The sequence below is a fragment of the Ammospiza caudacuta genome, chromosome 9 (assembly GCF_027887145.1).
Source record: "Ammospiza caudacuta isolate bAmmCau1 chromosome 9, bAmmCau1.pri, whole genome shotgun sequence".
Taxonomy (NCBI): Eukaryota; Metazoa; Chordata; class Aves; order Passeriformes; family Passerellidae; genus Ammospiza; species Ammospiza caudacuta.
In genome coordinates, this window is record NC_080601.1 from 38,576,596 (window position 1) to 38,600,468 (window position 23,873).

Below are 23,873 nucleotides of genomic sequence, written 5' to 3' on the forward strand. Positions count from 1 at the left end.
CGGCAGCGTGCACAGGAAGAGATTTAGCTTCGACTCAGGAAATCGCCGTGTGAATATGTGTATTAAACCCTGTATGATGTGCTGTACAGTTTATTAAAAGGGACTGCTGTAAACTTATGCAAAACGTAACACAGAGAAGATGGAGGTTTTTGGTGCACCGGCTGGAGTGCCGTGACCCGTGTCCTCTAATCCTACTCCAGAATCATATCCCAAATACAGAACGCTGGGTTCAGTGCTGCGACAGCAACCGACAGCCCGAAAGCAGGGGCTGGAGAGACCGACTAGAGAATTTTACAGATATTTTTGTATTGTGATTCCTATGATATATATCGAGAGACTTTCTATTCCTTTGTAAAATACATAAATTATTGTCAATTTTAATTAAAAAGATCTGTTTTAAACCTTCAAACTAGATGAGCTGGTTTGGGTTTGAGGGGATGGGGGAGCTGGGCAGTGTCACCGGCCGAGCGGGGCACCGGGAGATGCCCGGGAGGGCTCGGGGGGGCGTTCACCCGATCCCCGCGCAGCCAACCCCGCGCTGTCTCTGCCATCGCAGACGCTGCTGGAGATGTCACCTCGCGGTCGTACGCTGGGCCGGGCACGGGTGGATGGGCACCGGGCGGGGCGGGGGTCCCTGGGCGGCTCTTAACGCGGCGCGGGGCTCTCCTCGCCAGGCGAGCGGCGGCGGGAGCGCTGCGGGAGCGCAGGGTGCGGGGCCATGGCGGGGCGGCAGGAGGAGGCTCTGCCCGCCTGCTTTGCGGGGCTGGGCGCGGGCAGCCCGCGGCCGCGGCAGAAGCGCGGCGGGATGTTCTGCAGCGTGGAGGACGCCTTCGACAACAAGACGCTGAACTTCGCCTCGCTCGCTGCCTCCGGAACAGCAACACCCGTCGGGGGGCACCGCCGCGACACCCAGCCGGGACCGACCCCCGACGCGGGACCGAGCCCCGACGCGGGACCGAGCCCCGGCCCCGGCCCTGACCCCGGCCCCGACCCCGGCCCCGCCGCGGCCGCGCTGCCCCCGAGAGCTCCGGCTGCGCTGCCCGACGGCTGCCGGCAGGTAACGGGACTGCGCCGGGACAGGGGCCGGGAGCCTGGCCGAGACCGCGGCGGGAGGGCGAGCGGGGGCCCGTCCGGCTGTCCTCCTGCCGTCCCGTCCCGTCCCGTCCCGTCCCGTCCCGTCCCGTCCCGTCCCGCGGAGCTGGCTCCGGGAGCGGGCTCTAGGCCCATGCCCGCGGCGCGGGCTCGAGCCGGGCACGGTGCGAGGCCACCGAGCGGCCGCCCTTCCCTCGGGCTCGGCCCCGCTCGGCCCCGCCGGACCGGCTCTGCCCGCGGCCGGGCGCGCGGCGGGGCAGGCGGGGGCGCGCACGCAGGCGGGGGCGCGCGGCGGCGGGCGCGGGCACGCGGGACAGCCCCGCACACACGCGGCGGAGGCGGCGGCGATGTCGCAGCCGGGCAGGAGGAGCGGGAGCCGCGGCAAGGTGAGGGCTCGCTCCCCGCGGGGCGAGGGCTGCGGGGCTGCGGGGCTGCGGGGCTGCGGGCCGGGCCGGGGTGGCTCCGGCCGGCGGGGATGGAGCGGGCCGGGCGGGCTCGCACAGCCGGGGGGCTCTGGGGGCTCCTGCCCGCCCCGGGGTGAACGCCGGCGGGGCCGTTGCCGGCGGGGCCGTTGCTGCCGGGCCGTTGCCGGCGGTGCCGGTGCCGCGGGGCCGAGCCCTGCCCCGGCCGCCCCTCGCAGCCTGCCCGCTCCGCTCCGCTCCGCTCCGCTCCGCTCCTTTGTTGCGCGGCCCGGCCGGAGCCCGGCGGTCCCGGCGCTTTGTCCCGGGGCCGCCCCGGGGGGACAAAGGCGGGCGGGCTCCCTGCCCCGCCGTGCCCCGGCCCCCCGTGCCCCCGGAGCCGGAGATGTGCCCCGGGCACGCTCTCAGCGCGGGATACGCTCGGCGCTGTGAGAGCATCCCGCCGCCGAGCGCTGCCTCCCCCGGCAGCCCGGGGTCCCCCCGCGGCTCCCCCGGCGCCGGCCGCGCTGCGTGGGAGGGGATTCCCTGCTCCCGGCGCTCCCCGGCAGCGGCCGGGACACATCCCTCGATTGCCGTGCTCTGTGTTTTGTTTGTTCTCTCTTGCTGCCTCGTGGCAGAACTCCCTTGGGGAAAACCCGGTGGGTGCGGGAGCCAGGGACCGGCCCCGTCACTGGGATGCGGGAGCGGATCCCGGGTGTGGGGCCCTGCCGCCGGGGTGGGGACGGGGTCAGGATGAGGGTGAGGACGGAGTGAGGATGAGGATGGGGTCACGATGGGCATGGGGTGAAGATGGGCCCCACAAGGGGAGGGGCCGTCAGGCTCTCCCATGGGGCACTAACACTGTGGTTTCTTTTGATTGATGTTATGGGACAAGGGGAAACAATAAAGACAATAAATCCTTGACTGTTAAAAAGAAAAGTAATGCAATTCTGTAGTTTTCCCTTTATATGCCAGCGATGCTCTTTTAAACAAGCCCCAAACAGTTTCTAGGCAGTTTTGCCTCCGGACCCGGCTCTTTGAGGGGCAGCATCTCCAGTCTGTGCTGCCCCTGCTCAGGCGTCCCTCGGCTGGTTCTGTGCCCAGGCCGTGCTCTTTGTGTTGCCCATCTCAGCACTGGAAATAATTTTTCAAGCAGCACCAGAGAGCAGGAAAGGAATCCTCTGAAATTAGGCTGCAGCTGAATATAGACATCAGTGCTGCTGCTTCCTAAATTTTCTAGTTAAAGATTCTGGGTGAAGATTCTGCAAATCTGAAAACTGTGCCAGTGTCTGGCTTTGAAGTGAGGCAAGTCCTCGAGGCTTTATCTGCCTCAGCCGAGACTGTGAAAACGGATGAATGGCAATAAATTACCAGGTTAATGAGATGCACTGCGAAGCCTGCAGCTGAGGCAGCAGCACGGCTGGCTCAGCCCTCGGAGCTGGGGGTGCCCAGGGCTGCCGGGCTCAGCGATGCAGCCCTGCCTCCTGCCACCCTTCAGGGGGCTGGGCTCCTCCAAACGACAATTTCATATGGTTCCCCTTGCAAATGTGGTTGTAGAATAGTCTGGGTAGTCACTGAACTTGAGTGATTGCAGGGAAAATACCAAACCTAGACTTACTTAAAGCTTGGAATGAGTAAGGTGGAATCCAAACAAAAAAATCTTTAAAAACCTGTGGATTTTTTTTCCTATTAGGGTCACCACATTCTAATCAAAGGAGGAAAAATTGTCAACGATGATCAGTCATTTTACGCAGACATTTATGTGGAGGATGGCCTAATAAAGTAAGTTAAAAATTTATATTTGCTAATGTAATTTCTTAGAGTGATGCAGTGCCTTGGGATTTGAACAAGGTTCTTTCCCATCATTTTTTCTTTAGAAAAATAAAGGCAGCATTTTAGAGCGGTGTCAGGAAAGAGCTGCACTGGTGTAGCTGCAGCTGTAGAGACTGGCAGAGCACTGGCAGCCGGGGCAGGAGCCACAGAGGTTGTTTTGGCATGCTCACCTCAAAGCTGTTGCCAGCTAAGAGGAGATGTTGGTTTCTTTGCAGACAGATCGGAGAGCACCTGATCGTGCCCGGCGGCACCCGGACCATCGATGCCCACGGGCAGCTGGTGATTCCGGGCGGCATCGACGTGCACACGCGGCTGCAGGCGCCCACCATGGGCATGAACTCGGCCGACGGCTTCTTCCAGGGCACCCGGGCAGCGCTGGCAGGGGGCACCACCATGATCAGTAAGGGGCTGTGCTCTCCTGCCGAGCACACGGGCCTGGAGTCACTGCGGGGATGTTTGTTTGCCTTCACAGCACAGAAATGCCCGTTTCTGCTGGGCAGACCCAAACACCACAGAGCTAATTGAAGGTGTTGTGTACTGTGCAGAACCTCTTTCCCTTGCTGCGCATGGATATTAAAAATATTTATCTGCTCCTGCCTCACCTCATCAGAGAGCAAGACAGAAGAGCACTTTAAACACCTTTTAATATGTTTTTAACAGCTCTGCAAGTGTGGGGCATTTTTGAGTTTCCCAGCTCTAGGCACAGGCTCCATTTCTGTGTAATGTAAAATAATTTTGCTCTCTGTTCTGTTCCTGCTCCATTCCCAAGAAGCACTGCAGTGTGTGACTGCAGGACCAGTCTCACCAGTCGTGGCACAGCTCCCCAGTGAGCCCATGGCCAGGGCTGCAGGGAGTGGGAGCACAGCTGAGGGAAGTGACGGGCAGTGGGGGCTGCCGATGGCAGCTGCCCCAGGGCAGAATGCCCACCAGCACAGTGCTGTGCTGGCTGAGAAACGTGACAGAGCCATGCCTGGGGTTTGCTTGTTCTGCTTGTATCACCTAGCCTGGGAGCTCTGTGTCCCCTTGTCCCTCAGCAGCACTGGGCGTCAGCTGGTACTGCTGTGTCCAGCTGTGTGGCCTGGGTGCAGTGCCCGATGTGTCCCTGTCCCCAACCTGCATGTCCCTGCAGCAGCAGCAGCTGTGTGGCTGGGGCGCAGTGCCCGGCATGTCCCTGTCCCTGACCCTGTCCCTGTCCCTGTCCCTGACTCCCGTGTCCCTGTCCCTGTCTCTGACCCTGTCCCTGTTCCTGACCCTGACCCCCGTGTCCCTGTCCCTGACTCCCGTGTCCCTGACCCTGTCCCTGTCCCTGTCCCTGACCCTGTCCCTGACTCCCGTGTCCCTGTCCCTGACTCCCATGTCCCTGTCCCTGTCCCTGTCCCTGACCCTGTCCCTGACCCCCGTGTCCCTGTCCCTGTTCCTGTCCCCCGTGTCCCTGACCCTGTCCCTGTCCCTGTCCCTGACCCTGTCCCTGACCCTGTCCCTGTCCCTGACTCCCATGTCCCTGTCCCTGTCCCTGTCCCTGTCCCTGACCCCCGTGTCCCCGCAGTTGACCACGTGTGCCCGGACGCGGGGAGCAGCCTCCTGGCCGCCTACGAGCAGTGGCGCAACCGTGCCGACAGCCAGGCCTGCTGCGACTACAGCCTGAGCATGGACATCCCGCGCTGGCACGAGAGCCTCAGGGAGGAGCTGGAGGCCCTGGTCAAGGACAAGGGTAAGGGCAGAGGGGCCCCGTGGGCTCAGGGCCACCGCAGGGTCCCGGGGTGGCCGTGGCAGCCCCGCTGTCCCCAGCACTGCAGGGACACGCACGGGTGGCCGCGCTCTGCCCGTGGAGCTGGCGCCTCCCTGTCCTTGGCCAGCCAGGAGAGAGCTGTGGGTGGGGACACCAGGCTCCTGCCGTGACATCTGGGTCTGTGCCCTCACCTTTGGGCAGCCTGGTCATGGAAAGGGTTTTTGGAAGCTGAAGGAGTAGGGCTGGACACCCTGACGTGGGCTGCCAGATGTACAGAAAATGCATTTAAAGAAAAACCTCTGGGACAGGGCGTAGAGAAGGGAACTCAGCTTTAAGCATTCCACAGTGGTTCCGTTGTGCCTGTAACTCCTGTGCATCCCGAGGTGGCACATGGCTGGCTGGAAAGCAGGAAAGTAGACCACGCGGCAGGGGTTCATGCATTCATTAATACCTATTGCCGTGTTTGGAACTACACTCTCCTTCAGATATGCTAATGTAGAGCTAAATGTCTTCAGTGTAATTTGTAGTCTTGCAAGCAAGGGTTTAATTGGCCAATTACCATAGAAATTCACAGTGAACTTCCTGTTAAAATGCAGAGCGGCTGAAGTAATGGAGCTGTTCCTTGGAACACAAATGAAATACAGCTGTAATGTGATCATGGTTTGGTATTGCTTATTGCCTCTATCCATACAAAATACAGCAGCAATTCATAGAATCATGGAATGGTTTGGATTGGAAAGGACCTGATCCCATTCCCTGCCATGGCAGGGACACCTCCCACTGTCCCAGGTGCTCCAGCCCCAGTGTCCAGCCTGGCCTTGGGCACTGCCAGGGATCCAGGGGCAACCACAGCTGCTCTGGGCACCTGTGCCAGGGCTGCCCACCCTCACAGGGAACAATTCCCAATTCCCAATCTCCCATCCATCCCTGCCAAGGAAAAATTCCCAATTCCCAATCTCCCACCCAGCCCTGCCCCCTGGCACTGGGAGCCATTCCCTGTATCCTGTCCCTCCATCCCTTGTTCCAAATTTGAGAATAAGCCATAGACTGAAGCCACCATTGGAGGAAAACCAGCATGGGAGTGAGGCAGCTGAGTGTGCATTTGGAGCAGTCACAAAGGGTACCTAACCCCAAAAAGGGATTTCATTTTGTGGTTCAAGTGCACCATAACGTGGAGGTTTGTTGTCTTTCACAACTCCCAAGCTTTGGGGTCAGTGGGGACATTTCCCACATCAGCCCCTGGCTTTGCTTTGCTTCCGGTGTAACTCTCTCCAGCACAACCCCCTGGTCCAACACCCCTGCCCAGCCCACACCAGGGCAGTGACAAAGGGACAAAGCCACACGTGTCCTTTTCTTTTCTCAAGGTGTGAACTCCTTCCTGGTGTTCATGGCTTACAAGGACAAGCTGCAGTGCACTGATAGCCAGGTAGGAACGCAGGGAAAGGCAGGGCCTGCCTCTGAGCCGGGCGGGAGGAGGCAGGGCTGAGCTGGCCCCCGCTGTGTCTCGGCAGATGTACGAGATCTTCTGCGCCATCCGGGACCTGGGCGCCATCGCCCAGGTGCACGCGGAGAACGGCGACATCATCGAGGAGGTACCGTGGCCACTGGGATCTGGGCTGGGCAGGGCCCTGGGGGGAGAACCCCTGTCCCTGTCCCTGTCCCTGCCCCTTCCCCTGCCCCTGCCCCTGCCCCTGTCCCTGCTCCTGCCCCTGTCCCTGTCCCTGTCCCTGCCCCTTCCCCTGCCCCTGTCCTTGTCCCTGCCCCTGCCCCTGCCCCTGTCCCTGCTCCTGCCCCTGTCCCTGTCCCTGTCCCTGCCCCTGTCCCTGTCCCTGTCCCTGCCCCTTCCCCTGTCCCTGCTCCTGCCCCTGCCCCTGTCCCTGCTCCTGCCCCTGTCCCTGTCCCTGTCCCTGCCCCTGTCCCTGTCCCTGTCCCTGCCCCTGTCCCTGTCCCTGTCCCTGCCCCTTCCCCTGTCCCTGTCCCTGTCCCTGTCCCTGTCCCTGTCCCTGCTCCTGCCCCTGTCCCTGTCCCTGCTCCTGTCCCTGTCCCTGTCCCTGTCCCTGTCCCTGTCCCTGCCCCTGTCCCTGCCCCTGCCCTGGCCCTGTCCCTGCCCCTGTCCCTGTCCCTGTCCCTGTCCCTGTCCCTGCCCCTGTCCCTGTCCCTGTCCCTGATCCTGTCCCTGTCCCTGCCCTGGCCCTGTCCCTGTCCCTGTCCCTGTCCCTGCCCTGTCCCTGCCCCTGTCCCTGTCCCTGTCCCTGCCCCTGTCCCTGCCCCTGTCCCTGTCCCTGACCCTGTCCCTGCTCCTGTCCCTGCCCCTGTCCCTTCCCCTTCCCCTGTCCCTGTCCCTGACCCTGTCCCTGCCCCTGTCCCTGCCCCTTCCCCTTCCCCTGTCCCTTCCCCTGTCCCTTCCCCTGTCCCTGTCCCTTCCCCTGTCCCTGTCCCTTCCCCTGTCCCTGCCCCTGCCCCTGTCCCTGCCCTGTCCCTGTCCCTTCCCCTGTCCCTGTCCCTGCCCCTGCCCCTGCCCCTGCCCCTGTCCCTGCCCCTTCCCCTGTCCCTGTCCTTGTCCCTGTCCCTGCCCCTTCCCCTGTCCCTGCCCCTGTCCCTTCCCCTGTCCCTGTCCTTGTCCCTGTCCCTGCCCCTTCCCCTGTCCCTGCCCCTGTCCCTTCCCCTGTCCCTGCCCCTGCCCCTGTCCCTGCCCCTTCCCCTGTCCCTGTCCCTGCCCCTGCTCCTGTCCCTGCCCTGCCCCGGGAGCTGGAGCCCCAAAGCCTTGGAGGGAACGGGACCCTGTGTAGCAGCAGGAGCATCAGGGTGTCCTGTGGAATCATCAGTGTCCTCATGGATCTTCACATGTGGGTGCTTGCGTTCCCAAAAAGCACTTTGGAGGTTCCTAAAGGATGACTGGCTGCCTTAAGTGATGCTTTATCCCGTTATCTGTTGTGTTTATGAGTTTGGATTGCTTGAAAAATTCAGGAAGTTTGAGGCTTTTGCAGGAATGTCTGTGACATTGGCAGCATTTAACTCCACCATCAGCACTTGGGAATTCCTTGGTGTTGCAGCCTCTGCTCATGGGCCTTATTTTTCCTTTTTACCTGTAGAAAAGACAGTGTTGGCTCCAGCCTCAGATACACAAGGTGGAGTTAGACTGGCAGTTCCTTAGGCTCACGGTCACACCAGTGTTCAGGCTGGTGGGGGAGTCAGGCTGAACTGAATGCCAGATCCAGTCCTTCAAATGGGTTTATTTGAACAAACAGGGTAAAGGCTGATTCCCACCTCCTGGGATTTTATCTGGAAACCTCAGCTGGCTGTGGGGCCAGGCAGCTCATAGTGCAGCAGTGTTTGTGTCAGCTGCCAGCCTGGTGACACTTGAGCCCTGGGGACAAACCTGGAGATGTGTGACAAGAATACAGACAAATAGGCACGCTCTGAGAGCAGGGGCCTCTAAAGGATCCTGTGGGATCTGCTCCCTGGTGTTGGATTACATCCTTGCCCTAGTGCCAGCTGCCTGGCACAGAGCAGCAGAGGGACAGGCTGAGCTGTGTGCTGGACACAGGAGGGACCTGGGACAGCCCAGAGCTCATCTCAGCGTCTGTCACTGCGGGCTCCCTTTCCTCTGTGCCACTTGGTGAGGTGCAAAGGGACAGGAACCTTCGGGAGAGGTGGCACTGGCTGCACCCCAGTGCCAGTCACATCCCTGTGCCCATCCCTGCCGCCTCAGGGGCTCCTGAGCAGCTGCAGCAGGCTTTGGATGCTGGGATCCCTCTCCCTTTGCTGCTGCTGGGGCACAGCAGCTGCCATGCAGGAGCATTTCTGCAGCACAGGACAGGTCTCTGGGAGGTGGCCTGGGGAGTGGGCTGTCCCTGGGGAGTGTCCCATGTCCCACCTGCCCTCGGGGGGCTCTGGCCAGGGTGTGCTGTGTCCCACGGTGCCCCAGCAGGCTGTGCCCGTCACTGACTGCTCTCTCCTTCCTCCTCACCCCCAGGAGCAGAAGAGGATGCTGGAGCTGGGGATTACAGGCCCAGAGGGGCACGTCCTCAGCCACCCCGAGGAGGTAACGCCACCAGCCCTCGCTCCAAGCTCCAGGCCCACCGTGCAGAGGGGCTGGGACCCCTGTGATGTGGAACACCTGTGTCCTGGGACCCCTGTGTCCTGGGACCCCTGTGTCGTGGGACACCTGTGTCATATTCTTGTGGGACACCTGTGCCGTGTTCTTGTGCCCGCAGGTGGAGGCAGAGGCCGTGTTCCGTGCCATCACCATCGCCAGGCAGGCCAACTGCCCCCTCTATGTCACCAAGATCATGAGCAGGGGGGCTGCAGATGTCCTGGCTCAGGCCAAGAGGAAAGGTAACACTGGCCTGCGCAGGCAATCACTGAGCCTCTGAATCCAGCCAGGAACCTCATTGTGACTGTGAGCTCTGAGGAGCCCTCATCTCCTGAGCTCCCCCTCACCGAGGGCGCTGAGGCTCGTGCTGGTTTCCATGGTAGGCTGTGCCAGAGCTAATTGCTTGGAGCTGGGAGGATTGGATCTGTTGGAAGCTGTGACACTTCCATCTAGGCAGACACAGCTGAGAAACGGGGAGTAATCCACTTGTGATGGTTTGGTGTGAACTGAATGAAAGCAGCTGTGGAGCAGCTCCAAATGGTGGCTGGGGGTGGAGTGGGAAGGGCTGGATCAATCCTGGGGGAGCAGGGTGATAGAGGGAGCACAATCACCGCTTCCCCGGCCCGTGGCTGCCAGACAGAGTCAGGCCTGGTTTAAAGGAAGGCATGACAGCCCGTAGGAACGTGTGCCTGGTGCAGGGAGGGGACAGACAGATCCAGAGCCTGCTTTGGCAGTGTCTCCCGGTGACCTGAGCTAATGTGAAGGATGAGCGGGGCTCTGGGGCGCTGGCAGTGCTGCAGGAGGGAGCGAGCTGCCGTGTGTGGCTGTGGCAGGGCCGTGCCTGTGCCGTGCTGCCCCGACAGCCCCTCGCTCTGCAGGTGCCGTGGTGTACGGGGAGCCCATCACAGCCAGCCTGGGCACGGATGGCTCCCACTACTGGAGCAGAAACTGGGCCAAAGCCGCCGCCTTCGTCACGTCCCCGCCCGTCAGCCCCGACCCCAGCACGGCCGAGCACCTCAGCACTCTGCTCTCCAGGTGGGTGCCGTGGCACACCTGGGCACACCTGGGCACACCTGCCCGGTCTGCATCCTGCCCACGCCCACCCGATGCCATTTACAGCACTGGCATGGCTGTGGGGCCCGAGCCCGCGAGCCTCTGGGCCCCCCTGGAGCGCCCGGCATCGGGGCTGTGCCAGCCTGGGGTGCCATCAGCGCCCCCTCCCTGAGCCCTGCCCTGTCCCTTCCCAGCGGGGACCTGCATGTCACGGGCAGTGCCCACTGCACCTTCACCACCGCACAGAAGGCCGTGGGCAAGGACAACTTCACGCTGATCCCCGAGGGCACCAACGGCGTGGAGGAGAGGATGGCCATCGTGTGGGAGAAGTGCGTGGTACGTGCTGCGGGGAGCTGTGCCTGGCTCCAGGCTGTCACTGCCTCGTTAGTGCGGACGAGCCACAGCAGTGACACTGTCTAGACGCTGCTGCGGCTTCAGAGAGCTGCCAGCGACAGGCTGAGACACACAGCTGCCTGCACGGTGTCTTCAAAGGCCGCTGAGCAGGGACCACCCTCTGCTCCTGCTCAGTCACCAGGGAGTGTCTGCAGCGCTTTCTCCCGAGGGTGGTGAGGCGCTCCTGTCCCCAGGTGCTCACAGAGGCCTGGGGGCTGGATGGGGAGGGGGTGTCCCTCCCGTGGGACGTGGCTGTGGCCACGCTTCCCGCTGCCAGGTGACCCCAGCCCCAGCAGGCTCCTGTCACCCCTGTGTGCCCGGCAGCCGGGCTGGGAGCCGAGGGTGGGATCAGTCTGTGTCCCTGCACCCGGTGCTCACACCCCTGCCTGCAGCATCCCTGGGGAGCTCCATGCTCCATCCCACAGAGCAGATGTCCCTGTGCGGCCTGCAGGAGCTTGGGAGCCAAGCCACCCTGAAACCTCTCTGAGATGGGCTTTGTTCAAAGAGAAATAGAACTTTTCTTAAGGTGACCAGTGAAGATGGTAAAGAAATAGCACTGGTTGGGTTCACTTCCAGTCTTTCTTCACTGGGCTGTCCTCAGCCCTCCTCAGTGATCCTGAGATGCCTGTGCAGGAGCTGGACCCAACCAGTGAAGGTCTTGTTTTTCAGAGACTTCAACCTTTGGAGTCCAAGGAAAATAAAACCTCTCTGTCATATCATTTATCCCACAGGGACAAGGCTCATCCTTACATCCCCTTCCCTGTAACCACAGCCCTGTGGCAGAGCAGACCCTCACCCACATGGGCACAGGGCTGGGGACAGCAGCTCCTGCCAGGGCACAGCTATGGGGAGGGGGCAGCAGCTCCTGCCCCCAGCCCTTGTTCCCCTGGGATGTTTCCCCTCCCAGGTCCCCGGGAAGATGGATGAGAACGATTTTGTGGCAGTGACCAGCACCAACGCTGCCAAGATCTTCAACTGCTACCCCAGGAAGGGGCGCGTGGCTGTGGGCTCCGACGCTGACCTGGTGCTCTGGAACCCCAAGGCTACGAAAATCATCTCAGCAAAAACCCACCACTCGGTAAAAGACATTTTCAATCAGTTTCTGGGGCTGGTCTTACTGTCAGATCTGGAAAGCAATGCATGTCCTTAGCTAGATCAGATCATTCAGCAGGGGAGGAGTTCTCTGTGTGGGTACACTGATGAAGAACCATGCATTTGCTTTTAAAAATAGTAGGAAAATATCCTTTTATTGCTGTAAGGGTGGGATTGGTACTGAGGGACCACTCCAAGACAGCTGACATCTGGTAAGCAAATCTTAAGGTCAGTATTTGCTGTGGACTAGAAAAATGTCAGCGCTGAACTGAAGTATTGAACTAGTGCTGAATTGCATTGTGTATTAGTTGCAGTTTAATACGTATTAAACTATTGCTATAGTTTTATATATAATGGTATTAATCTTAACACAAAATGTAAATATTCCATAAATAATATATAAATAATATAATAATATCTTAATAAAAGTAGTAAACTATTGTTGTAGTTTAATATGATCGGTTTTAAGGTTTATTTTCTCCATTCCAGTTTGCTTCCCATTGGAATCTTGTTATTTGAAATATGGGGGGTTAGTTCTGACTGATGCTGCACGAGGAGCAATGTACAAAAATGGGGGGCATTGTTGGCCTCCTCTTCAATCCTGCAGGCACTGAATATCAGGGTTTGCTTTTTCCAGAACGTGGAGTACAACATATTTGAAGGCACTGAGTGCCACGGAGTCCCAACCCTGGTGATAAGTCAGGGAAGAGTTGTCCTTGAGGATGGAAACCTGTGTGTCACCCAGGGCTCAGGTCGCTTCATCCCTAGGAAGACCTTCCCTGACTTCGTTTATAAAAGGATAAAGGCAAGAAACAGGGTAAGGAGAGTTTTATTTGCCATAATCCCTTGTTTTGATCACAATCTCTCAGCTGTAGTGTACTGGGGCCGCTGTGCTGGCAAACCTGCAACAGCAGCAGGAGTATTATCAATGCTGTTTCTTTATGTGTGTACCTGCCTGGATGTCAGTCAAGAAATCTTAGTATTAGAGCTAATAATGACAGTTTTATTGGCCTATTACAATGTTACAAAGCAAAAATATGACTCCTTTGTATTGATGTAGAGGGAGGAATTCCTCTCTTACCTGTGCTGGAGAGGTTTCTGTTGCTGGTGGTTTCTACAGAGGTTTCTATTCTCAGTGTCTGCTCTGCAGCCTTTGGAGGGTAAGGGATGTACATCCCATAGGTGCTGGAATACAGTAAGATAAATGCTCCTGTGTGCTGGCACAGCTGTTTAAAGAGACACAAAGGCATGCAAATATGTAAAGAGCTTCTTAGCAGCTCTGTCCTTCCCTTTTCCCTGTGCTATTGCAGACACTGTAATTCTGCATCCTACAGAAAGGCAGAGCAGGAACCAGTAACCCAAATTAACTGCAGAGGTGGGAGCCCCAACTCTGGTGTGCCTCAGGGTGTCTGGGGTGCCTGGAGGGCAGGATGGGGATGTGCCAGCTCCCTGCAGGGTGGGAATGGGACACAGAGAAGGTGCAGATGCCCCATCCCTGGAGGTGTCCAAGGCCAGGCTGAAAGTCCTTTGAAGACCATCATTCTCCCTGGGCTGGGCGGCTGTGCCGGGGCAGCTGTGCCCTCTCCATGGAGGAACGTTCCCGTACCCAGCCCAATCTCCCTGGCACAGCTGGAGGCGCTGCCCGCCTGTGCTGACGCCGTTCTCCCCGCAGCTGGCCGAGGTGCACGGCGTGCCCCGGGGCATGTACGACGGGCCGGTGCACGAGGTGCCGGCCAGCGTCAGGACCGCGGCCCCGCGTGTCGCACCCTGCGCCGGCAAAGCCGCGGCGCCGCCCGTGCGCAACCTGCACCAGTCCGGCTTCAGCCTGTCCGGTACGTGGGGCCAGCAGGGCTGGGCTGGGCAGGGGCACTGCCGCAGGGCTGAGCCACGGAAACCTCAGCTGTGTGCCGTGGCTGCGGCCCAGGCACCGAGCGCAGCACGGAAAGCGCTGGAGTTTCCACGGTGTTTCTGTCAATGCACAAAGCCTGCTGGGGGCTCTGTTCCCAGGAGCCAGAGCAGGCAGTGATTCAGCACCATTTGTGCTGCAGAATGCTGCCCAGCAGCTGTCGGGAGCTTGGAAAGCCAATGCTCTGCCCTAAAACCACTTCCATAATGGTTTTTAGCTGGTTGGGTCATACGGGTCCCGTATTGTTTGATAAATGTTACCAGTCCCCACATTTTATTATATACAGAATTTATTTCTAGGAAAGCCACTTATAAATCTTCCAGAAAGAAACAATGAAAAATTAATTTCGGGCAAATATAGCCATTCCAAACTGTGCCGTGCTCATAGAGTGTCCAAAACGGCCCCTAATGAAATTACTGGTATTTGTCGAGGAGATGTTGTGTGGCTGTGGCGTTTCAGCAGTGGCACTGCCCCTCTCTCTGCTCTCCGCAGGCTCCCAGGCCGATGACCACATTGCGCGGCGCACGGCGCAGAAGATCATGGCCCCGCCGGGCGGCCGCTCCAACATCACCTCTCTGTCCTGACGCGTCCCCGCGCCGGCCCCGCCGCTGCTGCCAGGCCGGGGCCGCGCTCGCCAGCCCTTCCCGCTAGGTAGAGTAGAGCCATCCCCGAGGCAGCGCTCCCGCTTGCGCTCCCTGCGCGCGTTCCCTCGCTGGCTGCTAGGAAAGCCCTTCCCTCCTGTGCATGCCCGGCCCCAGGGCTGCGGGCCCGCGTGGGCATGAAGGCACATCGCGGCTGGATCACGCTCCTTGCCAGCAGCTCCACTGCCCGCTCTCATCCGAGGACTTACAACAGACGAGCACTGCCGTGGTTTCCAGCCAGAGCCCTCCGCCCTGGCCAAGCCTCCAGAGCCATCCCCAGCCCGTGTGTCCCTCTGCGGTCGCAGCTCGGGGACAAGTGCAGCCCCGTGCCCTGGGACAGAGTGGTGCTGCCCCTCCAGGACCTGGCCATGCCGTGGGCTGATGTCCTTCTGTCAGCCTTGTTTTCTAAAGATCATTTATACGGTTTTTTAAGAACTGAGTGTGAGTCCAATACCAAATACCAGGACTCGTTTGGAGGCCAGATGCATGCAACACACTTTTTTATAAAGATTATTCTAGCCCAGGTATTACATTTAAAGGTGTGTACACAGAGTGAACCTCGGGCTGCAGAGCCATGCATGTACGTCCAGGAATGGCTTTCCGTTCCTGTCTGCTCCTTGCTTGGAATAAACTTGGCTGGAAACCATGAAATGGTGGGAGTGGTTGATTGACCCGAGTCCATTTTGTTGTTTTGTTCCTTTGAGTTTTTCTGGTGAGGCTGGGACCATCCCATGGTGACGTGCAGGTCGCTGTGCTCCCTTGGGGGGCACAGGCTCGTGGTGGCAGCATGGGCAGAGTGCCTCCCTTCTCCTCAGCCGTGCTCCCTTGGTTTGCCTCCTGCCCCGTGGTTTGCAGATGAACCCACAGCTCAGAGAGAGGGGCCTGGCCTCCCCTCGGCCCACACTGGTTCTGGTGAGACCTCATGCCATGTCCATGAGACACCGATCTCCCTGGCACTGCCAGCCTTGGCTCTCCAGCTCTGTCTGAGCCAGGCACGAGAAACAGAGCAGGGGTTGTGGTGGCACAAAGCAGAGATCTGATTTATGGCTGGGGGCTGGAACCACACGTGGCAGCTCTAGATACATGAATCCATGAATTAGGAATGAAACCACAAATATAAACCAGGGAGGGATTTATTTTTTTGCTGGGGTTTTTTGATTATCTGATATGACCTACATTTCACAGCTTAATGCTGCAGCAATTTCTGTGCTAAGCACATGGGAATGTATTTGTTTGGATGTTTTATATTTAATTTAAAATTTAATTTAATTTATTTAACTTGTCAATTTTCTGATTTTCCCTGAAATTGCACCAAGGCAATTAACATCTAGTGGACGGTATCTCTGCCATGGCAGGGGGTGGAATGAGATGAGATTTAAGGTCCCTTCCAGCCCAAGCTATCTATGATTCTGTGATCTCTTTTTGTCCTGAATAGAGCTTAAGTTACAGCAGTGGGAAATCCATAAGGAATGGGAAAGACAAAAGTCACAGTCTGATGGCAGTGACCTCCCCTCCACCCCAACATCCATGGGGTGCCAGGGACACCCCAGCACCCCGAGCTTGTAAACACTTGGCAAAGGAGGTTCTGAGCTCCCTGTGCTGCCGATGTCCCTTTTCCCACAGCTGGCCTGGTTGGTGCCAGTGAGGACCCAGCAGAGTCACTGTCCCTCTCCCACATCACCCAGTTCGGGTCCCTCCAGCCTCCGTGGCAGCCCAAGGCTCCAGCCCTGCCAGCCGCTCCCTTGCGCAGGGAGGGTTTGCATTCATTGCTTCTGTCAGGGAGCTGCAGAGCCAGCACAGCTGCCCCAGGCTCCTCCCAGCGCAGGAGCAGGGCCAGCAGCATCTCTGCAGCTCCCCGGCGCCAGGAGAGGCTGAGCTGGCAGGGAACCCCCCCGTGGCACCCACGCCGTGTCTGCCCCTAATTCCTTTGGACAGCTTTCCTGCAGGCTCTGGGTCAGGGACACGGCGAGACGCTCCGTGCCCTTGACTGGCAGCACAGCCCTGGCTCTGCAGAGGCTCTACCGAGCTTGTGTCTGCTGTGGGGATGGACCCCAAATACCTCAGCGCAGCAGTGCTGCTCAGGGATGGACCCCAATCCCCTCAGGACAGCAGTGCTGCTCAGGGATGGACCCCCAAATACCTCAGGACAGCAGTGCTGCTCAGGGATGGACCCCAATCCCCTCAGGACAGCAGTGCTGCTCAGGGATAGACCCCAATCCCCTCAGGACAGCAGTGCTGCTCAGGGATGGACCCCAACTCCTTAGGGAGCAAAGGAACTGGCAGGCATGCACTGAACTATCCTCGTGCTTATCCCTCGCTTTCCATGCTCACTGTGTCTTTATTTTTATTTTTATTTTGCACAGTTCCCACTGCCACAGGGCAGGGTCAGGCCCTGGCACAGGTGCCCAGAGCAGCTGTGGCACCCCTGGATCCCTGGCAGTGCCCAAGGCCAGGCTGGACACTGGGGCTGGGAGCAGCTGGGACACTGGAAGGTGTCCCTGCCCATGGCAGGGTGAAACAAGCTTTAATGTCCCTTCTCATGCAGACCACTCTGGAATTCTGTGGTTCTGTGATTTCCCTCATGTCCAGCACCCTGATCAGCAGCAGGATCAATTGCAGCAGGTAAGAAAGACAAGGCTGGTTGGTGAGGGTCATTTGTCCCCGGCAAATTCCAGTTGTCACTGTTTAGGGTTTAGGCGCAGTGGTGATGGCACAGGGCTGGCAGACACTGAGCTCTCCTGGTTGCTGTGAGAATTTCAGTCTCTCAGTGTCCCCTGCCCTGGATTTCAGGGGGTTTTGGGTTTTTTTTCAGATTTCCCTGTGTGTGGGAAGCTGCCCTCGCTCTGTGACCCTCACCTTTCCCCCTGCAGTGCACAGCCCAGCTCAGTGGGTGCCCTCGGTGCCTGGGGACACCCAGGAGGGTGCAGAAGGGACGAGTCCAGGCTCAGACATGGACTGTCTCAGCCTGCACTGCTCCTTTGAAGTGAGCAGCATCCCTGGGAGCTGTGTCTGTGCTGCCACCAGCGAGCAGCACGGTACAAGCCAGATAAATCATTCCTGCACTGAGGGCATCAAAGAGAGAAAGCGGAGATCTCCTGACACTGCCAGGGGTGCTTTTATTGAGGCTAAGATACAAAATCCGGGGCTGTGTGGGGAAATACCAAACCCCTGTGAGCCGTGGCTGTGGTGCCCTCCGTGCTGCAGCGAGGTCGGGTCCTGCCCTGTGCCCCCTGCCCCTCTGCACGGATGGCAGCAGGGCCAGAGTGGGCACAGCTGTCCTGTGATGGTGTTCACAGGGGTCCCGAAGGCTGATTTATTATTTTATGATATATATTACATTAAAACTATACTGAAGGAATAGAAGAAAAGGTTCTCCTCAGAAGGCTGGCTAAGCTAAGAATAGAAAGGAATGATAACAAAGGCAGCTGTCCCAGACTCTCTGTCCGAGCCAGCTGACTGTGATTGGCCATTAATTAGAAACAACCCCATGAGACCAATCCCAGCTGCACCTGTTGCATCCCACAGCAGCAGATAACCATTGTTTGCATTTTATTCCTGAGGCCTCCCAGCTTCTCAGGAGGAAAGATCCTAAGGAAAGGATTTTCCATAAAAGATGTGTGTGACACTGTCCCAGGCCAGTGGCCGTGCCTGGGGCTCCCATCCTCACTGAGATCCCAGCCCAGGGTGAGCAGGTACAGCTCCCCATGGAACACACACCCTGCCTGGCACCGAGAGGGGCACACGGAACGCCTGGGGCTGGCTGTTCCCCTTCCAGCACCTGTTTGTGAGCTGGTGGTGGTCCCACAGCTCCCGTCCCACCCAGCTCTGTGCCAGCTGGCAGTGTCCCACCAGCCCTGCTTCCAGCTGGGTTCCAGAACTCCAGCGTTTGAACGCTTCCGTGCTTCCCTGCATCAATACCCTGGGAATGACACCAAATCCTTGGCAATGTTAAAAATACACATTTATTACCCCACATGTGCAATGGCTTCCGACAGTATCTGCAAAAACACAGCCTTATCATAACTTAAATATTCTGTGATGTGGTAAAAGTGTCATGCAAGAAAATTACAGGAATGTATTAACATAAAATACAATGATATATTTACATGTATCTGCACTGAAATAGTTTTTAAAAATACTCTCTCAAGGCAGCAGGATTTCAGTCCAGGGTCAAGTCCATATTACTGGTATTTTTGCTATTATTTTATTACTCTTAAACTCTTTTGGCAAGCTCTGGAGTAATAGAGAATTGGCAACAGAAGAAACATCAGGACCTGACCTGCCATTTTTCTTATGCACAAAATTCCCAGTGAAGGCTGTGGAATTCAATGCAAACACTTGAAAATACGCAACTTTGCAAAACTTTGTAACACAACAGAGATAAGAAAACAATCTCATGGCAAGTGATTAAAGGAGAATAATTCATAGGTGCTGTAGACTTTTCACAGCAGATAATGGCACACACCGTATAAATCTGTCATACAAAAAATACAGGTATTTAAATATTTATGTACAGAAAATTCCTGTGTTCTGGCTGTGGTGGAGGTGCAGCCCAGAGCTGTTGGTGACACCTTCCGAGCTGGGACGTGGGACCAGGGCTCTGTCACGAGTTCACTGTGAGGTTTGCTCAGCCAGAACAAGGGCACCACCACGGGCACCACAGCCATGCCCAGCCTGTGCCAGGGCAGGGCCAGGGAACACCCACGGGAGTGGCGCAGGGAGCAGAGGGGATCAGAGCCCAGGACTGCATTGTGGATGGGGTGAGCCGGACATGGGACACCGTGGCAGGAGCCACAGAGATGTGCAGGGCCAACAGGACTGAGCTGGGCTCAGCTGGCACTGGCTCCTTACAGGGACACGGCAATGGGGACACAGGAGGGGCCCAGAGTGGGGCACGGGGGGCAGGAGCACTGAAACCCTCCACAGGGGTTCTGACAATGACAATAACACTGAGCTGTTGTCACTGCTGTTCCTATCATTTGTCCCTTTTCCAATTGCTCTTTTCGTGCCATTTCTACTGCAGGAACTGAGTACAAACAGGTGGCAATGAAACCTTGTCCCCCACGGGCTCTGGTGAGGTTATGCCCAAATATTATTTATGACCAAAACCAAGCACTTCAGCGCTGTGTCCACGTGTCACTCCCAGCCAGCACAGTGACCCACAGCTCTGTGTCCTGGGGCTGCTCTCAGGGACTCAGGCCCAACAGCGTCCCCAGCACATCCCTGGGATGCACTGCTGGGTTCCAGGGCGCTGCCCAGGCAGCCAGGCCCCACCCAGAGTGTTTCCCCTGGGCAGGAGCCGTTCCCTGGCATCCCCAGAAGCCCTCCTGGTTTGTGCCAGTGCTGCTGAGCTGTGTGGCACAGAGCACTGGAGAAGGTGTGAGCGACAGAGAGAGGGCTTGGGCTGAGAAGGCTCAGTTTGAGAAGCAAGCCAGCTCCTCCCCACACACACCAGCCCCCAGCACACTTGTCTCTTGTCCTAAGGAAGCAATGAAAACATCAATTACACACGTCCTGTAACTGCCAACACCTCTCCTGGCCTGACAGCTTCTGGCTGAAGAGGATGTATCTTCACACTCATCTGTGGGATGGTTTGGTCAAAAACTCAGCACTGCTCCTTGTCATTCCAATAGTCCGAAATTTTGCTGTTATTTACAGGAAGTTTCCTAATAATGCAACAGAATTCACTGTAAAACCCTACCCACAGTGCTGGAGTAAATCACCTGCAATTCATAACTGGCTCTGCCCTGAAAATAACCATGCAACTGGAGCCAGAGCTGCAGCTCCCCTCCTCCTGCACAGCCCTAAAGAATTCACTGAAAACACGTCTCTGCACAAGTGCAGCCACGCACTGATTCCCACATAAAACTGTGGGAGACACACACGCCGTGCCCTTGCCTGTGGAAGATCATTTTGTACCATTCTGCCTTTCTGGTTTGTTCATGGAAACAAAAACCGCAGCAAAACTGGTGCTGACAGAATGTGATCTGTTAAAAACACCTCCCATCTGTTTCTGCATTAGGAATGCCCAGAGGGGTGCAAACACTGCAGCCTGCAGTGCCTGGCACAAACAGCCGCTGGTGGTTCATGGTGACTGTGGTCCCACCACACACCTGGAGCAGTCCTGTGGCACTGCAGGGCTCGGGGTCACAGCACCAAAAACCCCTCCCTCTGCAGCAGGGTCAACAACCAACACAGTGAAGGACCTGCAACGAGAACAGCAACACCCACAGCTGGAGCAAGGGAAGATTTCCCGTCTTAGTAAGAAGTTAAGACAGGTATTGGCAAATTATATACAGTACTTGTACTTTACACTGAAAATAAAGTAAATCGAAGGGTGATGCAATATTCCTGTCTTTCATAACCAAGCAGCCTTGCAAGGCCACCCACTCTGCCTCCAACAAAACCTCAGCCTGTGATAAACTGTGTCCTCTGAGCCTGGGCACATGGAGCCAGACCCTCCAACCCATCCCACAGCTCCTCACTGCCTGCAGCAGCCACGTCAAGGAAGAAAACACTTTAAATGCATTCTGCATCTCAAATACACATTGAACCATTACCCAGCCCCTGAAGAATCCGTGGAGTGCACACAAAACATTAATTTGCCTTGAATCTGAAGGAACTGACAGGTGACACAGGGACAATGAGGTGCCTGGGACACCCTTGTGCTGCAGGACCCAAGCAGCTGGAGGCTCCCAGGAGCTGGTGCCAGAGCCCTGGGGCTGCTCTGGTTTGCACAGGGATTGCCCATCCCCAGAGCAGCATTTGTGAACAGGGAGTGCCAAAGCCAAGCTCACACCACCTCTTTGGCCTTCCTCCCTGCTCCTTGTCTCTCCCCGTGGGGCCCAAGGACATGGCTTTGTTCCCTGTCCTCTCACTGCATTAAAAACGTGTGGATCAGCAACCTGACACAAAACCAGAAAGACTAAATAAGTTGATCTCCTCCTGACAAGTTGCATAGGCCGTATCTTCCCCGACAGGCAGCCATGGCCGGGGCAGTCCTGTGTGAATCTGGCTTGCTGCAGCTCTCAGGGGCGGCTGGGCTGGGCTGGCCTGGCCATCCTTGGTCCGGGGCAGTCCTGTGGCAATCTGGCTCCTGGGCTGGCCATCCACGGCCCGGGCAGGGGCAGTCCTGTGTGAATCTGGCGTGCTCCAGTCTCAGGGCAGCTGCCGGTGCTGTCCGGCGGGCTCGGGTGCTCGGCGCACCTGAGGACAGGTGAGGGCGGCGGCCGGCCCCGGCCTAGCTGCTGCCCGAGGAGCACACGGAGCTGCACATGTGCAGGGGCTCGGCCTCGGCCTCCTCGGTGGTCTCAGAGGCAGACACGGACTCGCTGGGCTGCTCCTGGCTCCTCTTTAGCCTGTGGGAGCGCAGGAACAGGAGTTACAGAGCTGTCCCCAAGCCGTCCCCCACTCCCTGCTCGAGAGGTGCCCATGGCACAGCCACGGAGAATGGAGTCCTCCCAGAGCTCACACACGGGTCATGACAGAGCCCAGAGTATCAGCAAACCACACTGACCTGCTCTGAAATGCCCCAAAGCAGCCTGCAGGGCTTCAGCCCACCCAGACCTTGGCCATGAGTGCCCACAGCACAGGCAGGCTCCTGCCAACCCCTCCTGCACAGAGCCTGCCCAACGCTCTGCTCGCAGACCCAACAGCCCCAGCCCTGGGGAAGCCGTGGCTTTAATCCAGCACTTTCACTGCCTGCTGATTCCCACCAGGACTTCTCCAACCTGAACGATCCTGTGAATCTATTCTATGTGTTAAAGATCTCCACAATCATTGAGTCCAACCCTCCTTGCCTTCATTTCCCAAAACATCATCTGCTGCAAGCAGGATGGGTGAGCAGGTGCCGCGGGGGAACGGAGGCAGTGTCACACACACGTGTTAAATCCCAGAAGTCTCTCTACAGCATATTTTATTTAATGGCACTCAATAATCCTTGATCTTGCCTCCCATTGTGGCTGGAGCCATTTTTCACACACAGGCAGACCTGAGCTCCTCTGCTGACACCAGTCACCTGGGGCTAAGCCGGCAGCAAGGTGCTCCTGGCTGTCAGCCACTGGCACTGATTCCTAAGGGAAGTCAGAAAAAAGAGTATTTTTCCATAAAAAAACACCCCACACACTCACTTCTCTCTGTTGAAGATGACAAAGTCCTGCTGGATAGCTTCAAGGCATTCCTGGAGATAGTCATTTTCCTATTGAAGAAAAACAAAACATGCATAAGCAGCCCCATCTGCATCTCAGCACTCCCAGCTGTGTGCAGGAGCCTCCAGCTGTGGGCAGGAGCCCCCACACCCCTGAACCTCAGCCCAACAGCTGGAGGCAGCAGGGCTGGTGCCATCCATGGCAGCAGTTTTCCATAAAACACAGATCACACCGCTCCTGACGTAAACATAACTCATTTCCCCATGTATCCTGTATTTTGGGAGTGCTGTCAACCCAAAGGGAGCTCAGGCAGCGCGGGGAGAGCCCAGCACACAGCCCACATGTGGGAGCTGCTGCCTTGTGCCCAGCCTGGGGCTGTGCAGGGACAGAGGCTGAACACACCAGACCTCTGCTGCTCATCTCACTTCCCAAAGTACCCACTACTGTGAAAGTCTGATCAAACTCCCATAAGAGGATACGTGGTTGTTGGAATGACTCCCTGGGCAAATGTTTTCATCAAAACAAACCCATGGCTCCCGCAGTGTGGCAGTCACAGCTGCAACACCCGCCCAGATCCAGCCTCTCCCAGCTGCATGTTACCCCAGGGAGCACATACAGACTGCGAGCTGTCTTTGCTGTTATCCCTTGACTTGTTCTTGGCGAGCCTCTTCTTCTTCTTGTGCAGGGGCCGTGACTCCAGGATCATCTCCTCCAGCTCGAAGGTGGGGTCGCAGTGCAGGCGGCCCTTCTGCCAGGACAGGGGACACACTGCGTGAGGCACGGCAGAGACGCGGGACCCCCTTGCCCCTCAGCAAAGCTGCTCTCACAGTGGCTCCTGCAGCGCGAGGAGCAGCCCCTGCTCACACAGGACAGGTCCCCACTCACGTTGGGGACGAAGGCCGGCTCCACGCGCTTCTCGCTCACGTCGCTCCACACCACGCCCGAGAGCTGGGCCGAGGCCTGGATGTGCGCCAGGCAGGAGAAGCGATGCTCAGGATTCACCGTCAGCAGCTGGGGAGGGAAAAGCACTGCTGAGACAGCGCTGCACAGAGCAGCATCCCTGTCAGAGGAGGAAGGCAAGGCAGCCAGCAGCAGCCTGCATGGCCAGCTGCGGGGCTCAGCCACGCCAAGGAGCCTTTCTGCTGGGGGAAATAGAGACCTTACTGCAGGAAAAACACCCAAGAAAACGTTCTGCAGGCACCCCAGCGCTCGGGGGGGACATGGGGGTCCCCTCCTGGCTGAGGGGGCTGCTGGCACACACCTGGTGAGGATGGAGTCCCTGGTAGCCCGGCTGCCCAGCAGATGGCAATGCAAACCCACCGAATGCACTGCCACAGCTTCTGCCAGCAACTCCTCATTAAACTGAATCTAATTATGCAAATTGCCCACCCAACATTAACTCATATCAGAGGCACTTATTTGCTGCCGGCAGCAGCTGCATCTTTCCTACAACAAACTCACCAGCTACTTTTCAGAGTTCTCAAGCAAGCCAG

The 23,873-nt window shown here is 57.7% G+C and overlaps 2 protein-coding genes across 3 annotated transcripts in view; one reads left to right on the plus strand and one right to left on the minus strand.

The window, feature by feature from the left end:
• Positions 1-718: 718 nt before the first annotated feature.
• DPYSL4 (dihydropyrimidinase like 4) lies at positions 719-14,256 on the plus strand. Of its 2 annotated transcripts, none has more exons than XM_058810222.1 (14): positions 719-1,057; positions 3,184-3,272; positions 3,539-3,723; positions 4,870-5,034; positions 6,417-6,478; positions 6,564-6,644; positions 9,029-9,097; positions 9,270-9,390; positions 10,027-10,183; positions 10,396-10,537; positions 11,502-11,672; positions 12,324-12,503; positions 13,359-13,518; positions 14,085-14,256. In XM_058810222.1, the coding sequence occupies exons 1-14, from the start codon at positions 719-721 to the stop codon at positions 14,174-14,176; spliced, it is 2,013 nt and encodes a 670-aa protein (XP_058666205.1). In that variant the 3' UTR covers positions 14,177-14,256. The 2 variants fall into 2 exon arrangements, with proteins under 2 accessions (XP_058666205.1, XP_058666206.1); XM_058810223.1 differs by lacking the exon at positions 719-1,057 and adding an exon at positions 1,440-1,478.
• A 3,921-nt stretch (positions 14,257-18,177) lies between these two features.
• Positions 18,178-23,873, minus strand: part of STK32C (serine/threonine kinase 32C) — a 70,246-nt gene continuing 64,550 nt past the window's right edge. The window contains exons 9-12 of the mRNA XM_058810445.1: positions 23,266-23,391; positions 22,997-23,128; positions 22,363-22,430; positions 18,178-21,591 (exon numbers count right to left, since the gene is read on the minus strand). Of these exons, the coding sequence (XP_058666428.1) occupies positions 21,474-21,591; positions 22,363-22,430; positions 22,997-23,128; positions 23,266-23,391 (444 nt within the window). The 3' untranslated portion in view covers positions 18,178-21,473. The remainder of the gene's footprint in view (positions 21,592-22,362; positions 22,431-22,996; positions 23,129-23,265; positions 23,392-23,873) is intronic.